General features: G+C 42.3%; 1 protein-coding gene across 2 annotated transcripts in view; it reads left to right on the forward strand.

Annotated features, from left to right (window-relative positions):
• The first annotated feature begins 15 nt into the window (after nt 1–15).
• Nucleotides 16–16,338, forward strand: part of LOC106513507 (protein kinase cGMP-dependent 1) — a 117,589-nt gene continuing 101,266 nt past the window's right edge. Inside the window, exons 1-2 of one of the 2 annotated variants that reach the window (XM_014002387.1) lie at nt 16–469; nt 10,387–10,553. In XM_014002387.1, the coding sequence (XP_013857841.1) occupies nt 213–469; nt 10,387–10,553 (424 nt within the window). In that variant the 5' untranslated portion in view covers nt 16–212. Of the gene's footprint in view, nt 470–4,704; nt 5,281–10,386; nt 10,554–16,338 lie in introns of those variants that run through there. The other variant, XM_014002378.1, reaches the window with a different exon arrangement.

The following is a 16,338-nucleotide window of genomic DNA, read 5'->3' on the forward strand; positions in this document are numbered from 1 at the left end:
ATCATCATCATCATCATCATCATCATCATCATCATCATCATCATCATCATCATCATCATCATCATCATCATCCTGCGCGTATCGGTATCTACAAGGGCGGGTTTGTGACGATTTATTTCTTTATTTAGTTAGTTTGCCCCCCCTCCCACCACCACCTCCATCCAAGTGTTGGGAGTTTATCCCCGGAGAAGTTGACAATTTTTTTTTCAGCAATGGGCGAGCTGGAGGACGACTTTGCCAAGATCCTGCTGCTCAAGGAGGAGAGGATACGGGACCTGGAGAGGCGGCTCGCGGACCGCGAGGACGAGATCCAGGAGCTGAAGAGGAAACTGCACAAATGCCAGTCGGTCCTGCCGAGCGCGCAACTTATCGGGCCGCGGACCCGCAGGGCGCAGGGCATCTCCGCCGAGCCGCAGACGCACCAGGACCTGTCCAGGCAGACGTTCCGGAAATATCCCAAATCAGACTGGTAAGAAGGCAGACTTCCCCCCTGAGCGCGTGCCGTTTTGTTTTTGCTTTCCACTTGGAAAGAAACCCGAGCRTCTATTAAAAGTGTGCGTTGCTCAAACACAAGTTTCCTCACTGCCCTGTCCCCCACGCTGCCCCCACCCCTGTACAAATATATACACATACTTTCTTTTTCTTACTTTCTTTTTCTTTGTTTTTCTTTACTTTTACGCATCTTTCCTGCGAGCTTTGTCATGAATGGGAGCGCTCTCACTCTTTGGGTGAATGACGCAGCTCCAAGGCGAGCTCCAGAAAGAGCTGGTAATTGATCAGATCCATCACGGAGGTCCCAGGGGGGAGCCAGACTGGAGGAAGTGCTGTGCATTATTGGCTTTTAGTAGCTGGGCACGGAGGGCCCAAAGTGCATGTCTGAGGATATTTAATACTCCATTAGAAAACGCTTTGTTTGACCATATGCTTCCTTCATCACCTTTGGATGCTCGTTTTAGGTTCACAGCATGTCATTCTGTGTTTTTCCCCCCCTTTTCCACACAATCAGCTGAGTTCATCACTTGCTAACCTTGGACCTTTACTGGATTCAGTGTTTGTGTCAAACAGCTGGGAGAGATTTGGSTGATCTTTATCTGTATTTTCTTTTATTTTCTTGTGACTTACCACCACACACAATGGCTCAGTGCCACAGACGCTGGGCTTGATTTTATTAGAGTGGCTAGACGATTTCCAGTCTTCTTTTTTAATTAATGAACTGAAGACAGGAAAAGTCCTCATTGTTCCCCTTTGCAAAGGGGACGGTTAGAAAACAAAGCTCTACTCATTAAACCATCTCCATCTATCTACTCATCTGCATCCACCCATACCCACTGATCTGTCTACCCTCTACAGTATCTATACTCACCTACCTGCCTCCTACCTGAAACCAGGGATCACTGAAGATGCTTGACTAGGTTTTCCCTGAACAAACATGTTAACAGCACATGACCACACAGGCACACACACCTTGTTTGCACCGATGCAGAGCACAGCCTGCCCATGGGGGTCGTAGACCTGGTGACCTCCCCGTTAGAGTCAGGGACGTGGCACCGTCCTGCCGGCAAGGCCCGCCCCGCTCCTCTGGTTTCGGTGGCGAGGAGCAGCGGATCCTGTTTCGATCGATCTGCACAGGAAAAGGGCTGAGCTGGATGGGTTTAGAGAGGTGAAACCTAAAGCGCAGAGGAGCTTTGAAGGACACTGGGAGGGGGGCCTGGGGACCGGKGGGGTGGTGGTGCTCACGTGGTGGGATTGGAAGAAGATGCTGGACAGGCCAGAAGGAGCCTGAAGGCACCTGCAATTTCCTGATAGGAAGTCATAACATRAGAATAAGAAAAACAGGTTTACACAAAAGATTTAATTACAAAAGAGTCYGAATGTTTTCTGGGAAAACACATTTTGGGATCAACAGGGAGAATATTTATRAATTTCCTGGTTGTTGAACAGATGTTACTCACAGCTGTTTTGGTTTACACTGATTCTGTGTTGACTGAGACGCTTGTACCAACGCTTATGCTTTGAATTTTTTTTCTGTCTTTAGTGTTAAAAACTCTTTAAATATATAATAGGATAATATAAYTTAAAACAATACCAAAAAGGGTTAAATAGTAGTATTAATGCCTTATTTCTTAACAGCAACCCTGATTAGCATGTAATACAACATGAAAGGCCAATTTCATGTTCATAATCCCAATTTTGCTTTCTTCTTTTGGCACAATGTCTCATTTCTGTTGATTTTTCTGCAGCAGTTCTTTTAACCACCACAAGAGGGCAGCTGTGATCTTTCTATTGGACAACATTGTCTCCCTCAGAGTTGTTTACATTCCTCCTATCAGGAATAAAAAAAGATGCCTTATTCGCTCCACATCTTCCAGCCCATGAAATCTCGTTCCTCCTCCCAGTTTTCTGTGCCACACACCTGTCAGCCCCCCAACCGCCGCCCCCGCAGTAATTGCTGTTTTACCCTTGGTGACTCGCCATCCTATTAGATTGTCCTTGGCAGTTTATTCTCCTCTGAATTTGTCCAGAGCGTGCAGAGAGGCCAAACGCTGCTCCCTGACTCATTGGGATCAGGTGGACAGATACCAGCCAYGCTCAGAGTCCGCAGCATCCGAGCTGATGAGGAGGAAGAGGAGGGGTGGGGTGATGTGAGGATCCAGGATTTCTCATTGCAACGTCATGAAGGCTGGCTGACAAAAATACATGCAAATAAACCAAATCGGTGACATCTTTATTCTCATATTGGTTATTGTGTCTTTAAATAATAATAAGAAAATGCTCAGCCCAGATACAGCGAAGAATGATGGCCCTTTGGTGGCCCAGATGCAGTTTATCGGAGATGGTCCATGCATGGGCCACCACCATCAACAAAATGGACCAGCTGTGATGCTGACAGATCTGGACCACATATATCAAATTAGTTAGGCCAATTGTAGAATGCCGTTTTAAAATCAGTGTCATCACTGACCGACCTGGCCCACGTCTGGCTGACAAACCACTTGCCATTCCAGTGTCAGCTTGACGCCATATCTGGCCCACACATGTCTGCTGTGTGGGTTRCCTGCCGACAACCACATTCACTAAAACAACAAAGTGAAACAAAGTGACCAAAAAAAAAAAAATAGGTCAACATTGGTGGCATCCATATAGGAACCATTTGGGATACAGAAATCCAACGATTTGGACGACACGGTTGCTCGGTTTGTAGAGTTGTTGCCTTTGGTTGCTGGATTGAATCCAGGCTGGGGATSTTTCTGGGTAGAGTTTAACTGTTCTCTCCGTGCATGCGTGGGTTTTGTCTGGGCAGTCCAGTTTCCTCCCCAGAGACAAAACAAAACAAAAAAACACATGATGGTTAGGCTAATTGGAAATAGAGTGAATGGTAGTTTTTCTGGTTGTTTGTGCAACAGGGGCAGCTGTGGCAGAGTAGTTAGGGSAGTCGTTCTGTAACCGGTGCGGGCTCGATCCCTTGTTCTCGTCTCAGTCGTTGTGTCCTTGGGCAAGACGCTTCACCCACCTTGCCTTCTGGTGGTGGCAACCTTGAGCGGAGAGTTACTTCCATATTGGCGGGATCGTAACATTAAACACACACAATCTTATTTAATTTTATTTGTGACAAAACAACACTGGACTACAACAAACTTGAAGGAAAAATTTGGAAGGCTGTACCGGACCATCCAGAAATGTGATGCTTAAGACGAGAGGGCAGAAGACTGTAAGCTAATGTTAGCTGTTTGTTAGTTTGTTGTTTTTTTTACTAGCTCGCTTCTGTTGTGTAGTTAAACTTGTGTGAAAATAAAAGGTTTCAGTCACTGCAAATGATTCACATACTCTCATCTGTGTGACGTAACTCATCTGATCATGAACCAATCAGTGAGCAGCAGTATAATGTTAAATTGGGCCAAACAGCCAATTGGAGCCAAAGCTCGAGGTTCCAGAAAGTGGATCTGGACCATAAGGGTTAATGCAAAACTGCCAAACCCTGGTTTGAACCCCAGCTGGGTTGGGCTGTGYGAAAACACCTTATGTGGCCCTGGGGGTGGACTTGTGACCTGAACAGGATGTACACCGCCCCTTATACACATGACTGCTGTCTCCAGTGTCCCCCGTGACCATGAAAGGAAGAAGTGCATAAAAATKAAMAGATGRATGAAAGTCTGAGAATTTYGMATTTTAAGGTGGTTTTGTTGATGTTGAATGCATACCCACATTTCATAATAATATATCAACATTTGGAAAACCACATTTTCAAACTGCACCATGTAGAGCTCAGGACAACCTTTGGTAGTTTATGTTATATGTAATTTTCACTGAGTATCTTTAAAAAAAGCAGCATTTGATTTGGAGCATACAAATGTCACATGAAGCACAAAAAGTARAAAAAAAAAACGCCATCTGTTTTATAATTGAGCAGCTTCCCATCTCTTGCACCGAGGTTCATTAAGTTTTCCATCACCTCAAACTTCCATTAAGGCCCCCACCCGCGTGACTCGGGGAGCCCTCGGGGGGTGGGGGCGTCACTGAGGTATGACGACCGACGCTTCCTCGCTTCATTCACGTGTGACAAGCGGCGCTCTCTCTGGCGCGTCGAGCTGCACCGCGCCACAGATTCCTGTAGGCGCCCTTCTCGCCATGCGCTCTCTCTGGGTCGCAGCCTGACGCGCTCTCGGGGAGGACGATCCTCCACAGTCACATCATCGAGGGAGGGAGAGAAGGAGGGAGGGAGGAAGAGGGGGGCAAAAAAAAAGGCAGAGCGGAGACAGAGGCAAGAAACTTTGCGCGGTTGTGCTCGAGAGATGCCGCACGGGCTCCTTCGATCGCCGGGAGAGACAGGAGCCGCATCCTCCTGAAGCCGTTTCATGCCGGAGAAAGTTTGCACGCGGCCCGGAAGAGGAGAGAGGACAAACAGCCGCCTGCGTTCCGTTCCATAAACTTACCGGAGGAGTCCCCCCCACCCCACCCCACCCCTGGGCAGTCTGAAATGGGCACCCTGCGCGACCTCCAGTACGCGCTCCAGGAGAAGATCGAGGAGCTGCGCCAGAGGGACGCGCTCATCGACGAGCTGGAGCTGGAGCTCGATCAGAAGGACGAGCTCATCCAGCGGCTGCAGAACGAGCTGGACAAATACCGCTCCATCATCAAGCCGGCGACCCAGCAGGTCCACAAGCAGAGCGAGCTGCAGGAGCAGCAGCGCACGAAGAGGCAGGCGATATCCGCCGAACCCACCGCCTTCGACATCCAGGATCTCAGCCATGTCACCCTGCCTTTCTACCACAAAAGCCCGCAGTAGGTGTTTGTATTTTGCCCTCTCCCCCCACCCCCCCTTTCTCTCATTTCCCATCATTCAGTTCACAGCGTTGTGTGTGCGCGCGCGCGCTCTTTTCCACCTGTGTGATTCTGGTGCGTAATGTGGCGCAGCAGGTACTTCACCTGTAGCGCATGCATGAAGATGCTGCACACGCGCACACAGAGACAAATGGAATACCAACCAGGAGAGGTTTATATGRTGGCAGAAGGTCTGTTTAATCTGCAGCAGCTGTTTAATACAAGTTGTGACAATCAGTATAACAGCCTCTCTGTGCAGGTTTATCTTTTATACAAGATTTGTTTTTGACTGTTGGAACAAAATTAAACTTCATCATGGGCAGAACGACCACTCTTCATACTTAAAGCACAATTGAAAGAAAAACAAATGTGGATCAAAACAAACAAACAAAAATGAGCATTTCATTTAGAAACATTGATCTTTTAATCCTTCAGGAACAGCAGAAGAACCGTTTTCGACCCTCACTCATGCTGTCAAAGTGAGCAAAAACAAAGTTATTTTAAAGTGAGATTCAGAGTCAGATGTGTCATTCTGCTGACAACTGAAAGGATTCAAATATGAAATGTTTTTTTTCCCTCTCCTTTTTTTTATTTGAGCAGCAAAGTGTTGCTGATCTCTGTCACACCTGTCAGCTCGCTGGTGGAGAAAACACAAAACAGGCTCACCGCTTCTGTTTCCTGCATTATTTTCTCCCTGAGATGTTTGGACGCTGGCCTGAAAGGACAGCTGGAAGGGGGGACACTCAAGTGACCATCTCATTATGTTAATTACCGTCCCTCTGAGCCTTTTATGATACGAGTGTGCATGTACACCCATTTAGAAATTTTCCAGGGACYGGTGGTGAGACAATGGCTTGTTCTGTTGTCACCAACCGGTGTCCTGTTCTGCATTTTAAGTGTTTCTGACCACTTCTTTTCCTAAAAGCTTTATCATTTAGAAAGCAAAAAGATGAACTGCCAAACATTTATTGTGCAAGTGAAATCTTGAAAATGACTTTCCTCTCACTAACAACCTGCAGTCTATAATGACAGCTTCAGTTTCCTGCGGAGCGTCTGTGACAACTTTTCACGATTTTCATTTGCCAGYGGATGACATTTCATTTGTTATCTCACTCCTAATGAACATACACATACAAAATAGGATGGGGGAAAGCAGATAGACAGAATATAAATAGCTTTAGAGGGTCTAGTCACTTCAATTTTATACTACGAGGCAATTTGCGTGGGCAATTCTGCTTAAGCAACTCACTAAAGTTGGAGCTTTTTCCTCTCCAGAGTTAACATTTAAACCCACCTATTGAAAGCCAAAAAAAAGCTCCACTCTTTGATTTTTTTGTGGAAGTATAGCAACAATCCTTGTTGCAATTGGCCAACTGTTTCTGCTTTTCTATCATTTTTCTCCCGCCCCAACTTTATCTTCTTTATTTGGCTGTTAGGACATTCTTTTGACATACGCTATTCACCCTTCTCTGTCTCATTTCTGCCTCGTCCACCCCTCTGTTTTTTTTTTCTCGTAAAAGAGCATATTTTCTCCTTTTAAGGAAMGCTGAACTGGCTCGGCTCAAACTTTACTAGTGGACAAAAACATGGATGTCATTCTCACAAAAGCGGTGGGAGGCAGATGTTTTTGAAGGGTGTGGGTGAAAGAGGTCGCACAGCCGTGGCACGATCAGGGCTGTAGGTCTCTCGGGTGTAAATTTAACAAGAGTGGGGTCAAACGGACTCCATTTTTGGAAACAAAAACAGATTTTGAGCTGTTGATTTAGTTTAATTAAAAACAAAACAAGCTAGGTTGTGATTGTCATCACAATCCAGAACTTGGCACTTCTTTATTAATGTTTACTCCCCAGGAGCTAATGTGGATTTCCGAAATTAAATCAAAATTAYCTTCCCCACCTGCCAAAAATAGGACAAAGGGTTCAGCGTAAAATGAGGGTGAGAATATAAAACAGGTGCAGTACCCTCATCCTTTCTTATTAAATTTCTTGCAGCAGCATGACTAGACTTTCAAGGGCAAAATGAAAATATTTAATGAGTATTTTGGGGGGTCTTCAAGGTACAGTGGTTCTGTTAGTAACAATGCTCAAAGCAGAAAGCTGCTTAAAGTTTGTTTACAGGGTCTTTTCTCATGTCTTTTAATTGTATTCCTTTTGAAGAGGGAAATAACAGGATTCAGCTTTTAGAATAATACAAACAGTGGCAGATCTAGGATTTTTCTGAATAAGGGGCCGCCAAGGTGCCACAATATTCGTAGAGGGGCCAAGTATTTTTTTCATCTTTGTACACAAATCTCTGATTTTAGTAAGATGTATACATTTAATCAGTCACACACGTTCAAACACTTGTAATGTAATTTTAAAAAATCTTGCATGCATGTTCTCCTTGCAAGTTTTACATGCATTTTTACTGTAAATAGATCAAATACTCTCAAACACAGCATGTAAGAAAATCCAGCCATTGTTTGTTAGAGGAAAGACTTGTCCTGCAGGGTTGTGCAAATCTTAAGAAGAGAAGAAGACGTCTGTGAGGTCGTATTCAGACCTGATAATTTGCTCCGCTTTAAATGAACCAGAGTTCGTTTCCAGCGTTGGTCCGGACCTTTTCTGCAGGTGTGAATACAGTCATGCGAACTCTGGTGCACATCAAACAACCGGACCGAGACCTGCTTTTTGAGGTGGTCTCGGTTCGTTTCCAAACCAACTCTGGTGCGGTTCACTTCAGTTCACTTCTAGTGTGAATACAGACCGGACTCTAACCGAACCAACTGCATTAAACATGCACCTTTTTGGACTTCATGGGCCACCGTTGCTGAGCTAAATAAACTGAAAACATACCTGTTTCGTTGTCTCCTCTGCTGCCGGCGTGTTGTCAGCGCACCTCTTCTCCTTTGGGTTGCGGGACACATTTACTGACACCGCTCCAAAATTAGAATATCATCACGGAACCACCGTTAAATTAGCTGCTTCTGACATTTTAAATGCCATTGCAGTTGTACTATCAGCAAAAATGTGCGCATCAGAACCGCAGCATGCAGAACTTCCTTGTTTTCTTCTGGATCTGTGGCTCAGTCCAGCCCCCGTCCTTTTTTTGTCCAGTGGGAGCAATGATTGTCAGCCTCATGGCTTTGTTTACAAGTTATAGTTCRTTTGCAAAAAARCACAATGTGAATGCAAACCGCACCAAACAACAAAAAAAGTCAATTTTTGGTCCGGACCAAACAATTGGACCAAAGGACTTTCCTGGTCTGAATACACCCTAAGATTGATTCATGCCAGACTTTCCCATTTGACTCATCACTGCCTCYAGTGTTTAGACATGGAATTGCACCCGTCATCATTACTCTTGGGCAAAGGACAGATGAGTGGCAGGACAGGGGCACTTCAGGGGGCCAGTAAGATTTCAGCTGGGGCCAATGCCCCTGTGGCCCCGCCCCTATAACTGCCCCTGAATACAAATGAAACGGGATTGAAATGGCCTCCACAGCTATGTTAGCAACACAAAAAATGTCTTCGGATCAGTCAGTTTTACAGATATTCAAGTAAAATTTGGTGTGGTAGCTGAGAGGTGTTCAGAATTACAGCACATACTTTAACAAATTAGGTAAAATTCTACTTTGACCAAAAAAAGAGTTGTACTTTCTCAGCCTAGATGTTAGTCTAAAACACATTGCAGTTCCACTTTAATTTGAAAAAGAAGGATATGATGTTTACTTTAAGACAGGATATTTTACCTTCATGTTGTATTCTTGAATTATGTGTTCATCATAATTTCACTTTATCAAAAATCTCCAAAGTTTACGTTTTTTTTTTTTTTTGGATTTTATCCCATAAAATATGACATTTCATGAATGCTGCCGTTTTATTTTCTCTTGGTTTTTCGAAGCAAAAATTCAAAGACCGCACGATTTATTTCCCCAATCAGAATCTTTTGATCTTAAAACGTTCGGCATTAGAAGATCTGAGACTTGTAAAAGAGCAGAAACAAAGAGTCTGAGTTCAGTCCGTGAGTCTAAATAWAACTGGGCATTGCTGAGATTGGTGATGTGTTTGCAGTGTTGAGGGAGCCCGGCTTCATAAATGTCTTCCAGCATGTTTGCCCTTTCAGCTCCAAGTTATCCAGGGTGATCAGAGTCAACAGCACACAGCAAAAAAAGAGCATCAGGCTCCAAACAGGAAGAGGACCTTCTTCCTCGAGTTGTGCGTAGTTGCGAGTAGCAGCTTCACATTCCTGCGGGACCCGTCTACTCTCTGGATTAACACTGACACGTGTTATTAACCTCATTCATGTCACCGACACTTTGTCTGAAAGCAGCCGTGCGGCGCTCGGCTGAACAGTTCAAACTGTGATGATGACATACTTTCAATGAATGAGTGATCTTGACTCACCCCCTTACCCCCCGCACTTCTCCCTCCAACACCCCCTACATCTTTTCTCCCTTCTGTCTGTCTGAGAGGATCAAACTGATGCTTCCTTTGAGGTTCTCACATTTCACCACACCTGGCGTGCTAGTTACCCTGCACACTCTTTACGTACAAACATCCTGCCTCCTCCGGCGCGTTCCCTTTCTCGCTCGCAGATTTCAAGGAGGATTCGCCTCTTTTCATGATGTCGTCTGACGTGCGTTTACCTCGCTTTCCCTTTTAGTCCACCCGACAAAGTGCTCTGGCAGAGCCCCACGTTGGCTTTAAAGTTAATTTTCTCCCTCTCTTGCATATTGATTCGGTGAAAAGTAGTCACGTAACGGCCTAACGACTCCGCAGTCTGATGGCTTTCATGAGCACCCCCTGAAAGGACATAAAAGTGCTTCTTTTAGGCACTTTTATCCACTTGTGCCTACATTTGAAAAAGAAAATGTTACCTTGATGTTTTTGCAGGGGGGTTGCTTTCAGTAAAGCTTGGACTTTAATTGCGCTGCAACAAAAAAGCAACACTGAACGGGCCAGCGTCCTTCAGAATATTTAAATTCCAGAGACATTTTTTGTTTTAATCGTGACCACATGACCTTGTGTTCACAGGGGCAACTTTCACACGATGCTTGAACTCTTTTTATTTTTTTGCTCTGGCCAGGTCCAAGGATTTGATTAAAGAAGCCATCTTGGACAATGACTTCATGAAGAACTTGGAGCTGTCGCAGATCCAAGAGATCGTGGACTGCATGTACCCCGTGGAGTACGGAAAGGACAGCTGCATCATAAAGGAAGGCGATGTGGGCTCGCTGGTCTACGTCATGGAAGGTAAAAACACACAAGCACAAAGAAGAGACGCTCGAGGAGTCTCATACTTATCCAAATGAACACCACAAACAAGACAAAAAAAAAAAAAGGATGTGACTGAAACAGTGTTTTTAAAAGCATATTTTGAATCCTTGTCTGTTGTCAAACAGTGTCAGCGTGGCAGTCAAGGAGCTGAAATGAAACGCTCAAACGCTTTGTGATCATTCACGGAGGGCTGATTTTACCTTGTATATTGTTTCAGCATGTGGTTCCCTTTTATTGAAAAAAAAAGATGAGCGTATGAAGTCTTTGATGAAAGGGAACAACAGCACAACATCTATTGTAGCACCAGTGGGGTTTGTGAAAGGGCATTTTTGCTACATGACTTGTGGCAAGAGCTGCTGCAGCTAAATGTTCATTGAGTCATTGTCCCGGACAATAGGTTTGACCTTAGTGAAAATGGGCTCAGTCAATGGCTGAGCAATGTAATTGATCATTATGTGGCAGTGAACTCGAAAGTCTGCAGTCGTGTAGAAAAAAAAAAGGTACAACAAAAGACCGAACACCAATACTTAAAGTTTCTTTTTCTGCTACTTTCTGCAGAAGACGACTTTTACAGTTTTATTATGAACAGGCTCAAAATAAAGCTAAAGCCGGGTCAATAAAAGCCCGATCAAATAAACATCACTTCTTTTTTACAGACTATTACAGTTTCTAAGTGCTTTTTATAGCCACTGCCATCCTTCTGTAGAGGACATCCTCTTTTTATTTGAAGTTTTTTTTTACATGTACTTTTCCTCCCAGATTTTGTAAATATTGGACCAAATCTGTTTTTCCCCTCTCTGTCAGTGAAATGTCCCAGACTCTCCTCGCTGCTCCACAAGCTCATAACATCTGTTAAAAGCACAAGTTTTATTCTAAAGACTTTAATTTTTATTTTCCCGACATACATTTATTTGAAGGTGCCCCAACTACTCAAATTTTGATTTAATCCATCGGAGATGCTTAAAGATAACAAAAAATATCGTTTTTTTTTTTTTTTGTATTTGCTCAAGACCTCTAAGGCTCCATGAAGGTTTCTGTCTTAAAGTTTAGATTTTGATCTGCTTTTCTAGGAACCCCACAAGCAGTAACCTATAAAAGTTTTCGTTCACGGATTTCCAGAAATCATCTCGACCTCCAGCAAGAAATCAAAACCCAAACAAAATGACAACAACAACAACAACAATAACAACAACAACAAAATCCCTTTCTGAAAGCTCTTTGAGAGAATTAAATGAAAAAGTTCACTTTTTCTTAACCTTGTGTTCAGTGTTAAATAGAATGTTTATAAATTCACCAAGAAATTAGAGAGCTTTTAAAACATGAAAGCTTGAATAAATTGGTTGTTAATTGTCCTAAACAAGATGTGTATAACTTAGATTGTGTGGGTTTGGARAACGAATGAATGCATTAAAGTTAAGTTGAGAAAGCAAAGCTCTAACAGAAGAATAAAATATGATAAAGTGTTTATTAGTATCCAAGTATATTTCCACTTATCAGTTTTCTTTTCTAATAATCTATAAAGCAGCAATAATTTAGCATACTGAAAAAAGATTCTCAGTTTTTGACTTGGGACTTTTKTTCTTTGTGCTTCAGTTACTGTTGTAATACAACCAATAATAAAACTTTTACACTTGACTTGTGCAAACAAAGATTTTTGGAGCCTCATCTTCTAATAACTGGTTCGTACAGATTAAACGATTTAAAGTTTGAAATAAGTAAAACTTCCCAGATAATGCGTACGAGTGCTAAGAAAGAACAAAGACATGGAGAACCTGGACTGTTGTTGGTTGGAACAGAGGCAGTGACATTTAAAGGTTGATATATTTACTAAGATGAATGAGTCACTGAAATTGATTGTTGCTTCGGTTGTCGGCCTCCTACSTTTATTACTGGGTTAGTGAGGCATTTCCTCCGTGTTCTTTTTGGTCAAACGTAGTTTAAAAGTTAAAGTCCTTGCATTTCTATAAACTGCAAACCTGCCTTCAGATCCTGTTATAATAAATAAAAAGATAGTTAAAGTTGTTTTGGTTAAAGCTCGTGCAAAATCTCATGTTGGCATCCTTAGAAAATATGTTCAGGATGACAGAAGTAGACAAGAAAATGGCGGGGTTGTGCTTCGGTCAAACCTTGAAAATAATATTTGCAATGATGCAAAATGTCACACTTGGATAACGTGCTGTGAATGACTGTCAGCTCTACGGAGCCCRCGAGGGGACACGGGAGATTTTTTTCTTTTGCGTTCCCACGCAATACTATTGCGTGGGAACGCAAAAGTCTTTTATCACAGTTGTGCCTGTGGTTTATTAACAATTCACATGTTCACCATTAGCGAGTTAGCCTACTGCTTTAATTCAGTTTAAGAATGAATATATCACACAGCCACACATGAAAGTTTGTCATATGCCGATATTTTAACACAGTACAGCCACGCAACATCAATGTCAATTTCACGAACTGTGGCGACACATCCTGTTTTGGTAACCAGATATTTCAAAATAAAAGTCTGATTTAATTCAGTTCATATGCAAAACAAACTTTTGCGTGGGAACGCAAAACAAGTTTGCGAGGTAACCCAAAAAGTTTTGCGAGGTAATGCAAAGATATTGCGAGGTAACGCAAAAGTATTGCGAGGTAATGCAAAGATATTGCGAGGTAATGCAAAGATATTGCGAGGTAATGCAAAGATATTGCGAGGTAACGCAAAAGTATTGCGAGGTAACGCAAAAGTATTGCGAGGTAACGCAAAAGTATTGCGAGGTAACGCAAAAGTATTGCAAGGTAACGCAAAAGTATTGCGAGGTAACGCAAAGATATTGCGAGGTAACGCAAAAGTATTGCGAGGTAACGCAATAGTATTGCGTGAGAACGCAAAAGGAAAAAAATCCCCCATGTTCCCTCGCGGGCTCCGTACAGCTCCACTGTAAACCTGACAGAGCTAAGAACATTTTTTGTGGTCTTAAAGATAAACTTACCGTGGCAGCCATCTTGAATCAGGTTGACTCYAAAAGGGTAATGAGTGTAGATGTTTTCCTTTTAACCTTTATTTAACCAGGCAAAAACATTAAGAACAAATTCTTATTTACAATGCTGGCCTGAAAACCCAATTATTACTTTCTATAAGTTTCATTAACATTTGTTTGATGGTTTATGAGATTTTTTGGGAGCAGACAGACACAAACACAGGAATTCAAGAAGATGATATACATTTTTTTCAATATCTATGAGCCAATATTAGCCATGAATCTTAAATTCTGTGAAAACATTCAGGCATTTATTATTCAAAATATCAACCAGGTTAGATCCGTGTACGGATTAGGCTCAGCTTTGTCTCTCTTTTAGAGAATGTGCATCCACACAGCTGTAAAAACTCTCTTCCATTATTTAGTATTCACAGGGGCAATTCCAGCAGATGTAAGCACATTTATTTGACTGTATTGCTGTACTCAAGCAGAATGAACATTTACCAGAGTGTATGTTTTAGACTGTGCTACTGCTATGTTTACGTATGTGAGCTGTGTTCGCGTCTAGCCTCGTTCGTTTTATTCATGCAAAAAGTATGGCCTTCTTTTTTTTTGTTACCCCTTATCTCTGGGCCGCAGAGGAAAAAGTCAAATATGCAAAGAGTTTATGCAAATCCCATGCAAAACCCAGACTCTGGACTCAATGCTGTGCCGTAACCTGAGATGAAATGTTTGTGGGGGGAAAAGTGTCGAACCCGTAGTTAAAGTAAAACAAGAGAGTAACATCCTTGTTAATGAGTTCACCACATCTCAGAAGAATGTGGGTGAAAACATGAAAGACTAACAGTTTTTCCCCCCCTCAGAGCGTGAATCTCTTAAGTGCAGAGGCTTTAAAATCTGCTGTCAATCTCTCCCCGAGATGAAGGCTCACAGAGGATGATGGTGCCARAGGTGACTTGTCATGCTAGGTCACCAGTGCGCGAGTGTCACGTTGACATGGTGAAATGGTTCCTCCTGAGTGCTACAGAAAAGAGAAAAGAAAGAATGATGTTAATCTAAGAGAAATAATTGTAGAGGGGCTCTGTGGGTTCGTCTTTGACGGAGACGGAAGACCTGGAATCAGAGCTTTAGATTCAGCAGCGGTCACTTAAAACCAAACGATTGGCTGGTTATTTGCAGTGTTGTATAAAGTACCACAAAGTGATACTTGAGTAAAAGTATTAAAGTATCTGATATTTTTTGTACTTAAGTATTAAAAGTAAAAGTATTGATTTAAAATGAGCAGTTAGATTTTCTGTAAGGACATTTATTAGGAGGTGACCACCGTGTATATACAGTATATATATACAGTATATCAAGGCTGTCTAAACCTTTCCCCAAAATGAAAATCCATCCTAGGGCTGCGGCCAAATGCATTAATGTAATTCATGAAACACAAATACTTCTTAAGTACAGTCCTTTTATTTTAATGATTATGTCCTGCTGGAGTGTGACATGATTTGTTTGTGTACAAACTAATACGGTATCAGAGTTTTATATATTTATACTTCTCATTCAACCACAATTAAATTCACTCTATCTAGGAGGCACAATTTATATGAACAGTATTTATTTTTTACAATAACAAGCTGGAATGAAAACAAGCAGAAATGAAATAAAAGTAACGACTTTCTATTCCTTGTCTTTTTTAAACATGTAAGGAGTAGAAAGTACAGATAATTGTGTGAAAATGTAAGAAGCAGAAGTAAAAAGTAGGCTAAAAAGTAATTACTCAAGTAAAGTACAGATACCCAAAAATTCTACTTAAGTACACTAACAAAGTAGTTACTTTACAACTCTGATTATTTGTCATTTCCATTATCGTCATTATTTTATCATATCTGTGGCTTCCTCAGACTCAGTTTCTGCCCAGCTCTGGACTTGTTTTGCATTAAAACAAAACAAAACAAAAAAAAAATGCATTAAGATCTATTCATGGCCCAAAGGTGATGACTTTATACCAAGGTCTGAGGAAGCCCGTCTGAGTCCGTGCCTCYTCATAATCCTGGGTGACAGGATGCCTGAGCGCGCCGTGCTGTAAACACACACAGCTGCGTCGTCTCAACRGTGTCCATCATTTCCCTGTCAAATGAAACGATGGAGACTGAGGCAGTTGTCATTTATTACGAGGCATGATAACGTTCGGTTATCACGCCTCCGGGTGAAGCAGAAGTGATCCTGGAAGTACGACGGTGACGAGCCCATGGCCAGTACTCAGACATTGGGCTGTAAACGAGCATCTGTCCAGTTGAAAAAAAAAAAAGAAAATGAAAATAAAACAAAAACTGATTGCAACAGAGACAAAGGCTCATGTTTCCATGGTGAYGAAATTGGTTTTTGATTGGCAATGTCATCCCCAAAGACCCGTACAGGTGGCTAATGATGATGATAATAACAAGTATAATCATATCCAATTACTATCAAGTATTTTATCCACAGTAAAACCCCCACAATTAGTGACAAGTCCACTTAATCTAATGAAACTCTGTTTTTCGTAAACAAATACATTTACTGCTGAACCGCTGTGCAGGAGAATACAAGTTTTTTTGTCACGTCGGCAAAAAACTCTAAATGAAATGTTCTCACTGAGTTTGACGTAATTAAAAACTTTGTGCTCCTTGAAGAAAAGTACCTGCCACCTTTCATGTTAGTTTTAAACTAATCAGAGTTGTAGCCATTTTGGTCAAACTTTGTACAGTAAATGACTTGCTAATGATGTAAGATCTTGYAAGATGTCAGTGCATGGTGTAGGGGTGTCCCAA

This window comes from Austrofundulus limnaeus, unplaced genomic scaffold (assembly GCF_001266775.1).
Source record: "Austrofundulus limnaeus strain Quisiro unplaced genomic scaffold, Austrofundulus_limnaeus-1.0 Scaffold0, whole genome shotgun sequence".
In the NCBI taxonomy this organism is placed as follows: Eukaryota; Metazoa; Chordata; class Actinopteri; order Cyprinodontiformes; family Rivulidae; genus Austrofundulus; species Austrofundulus limnaeus.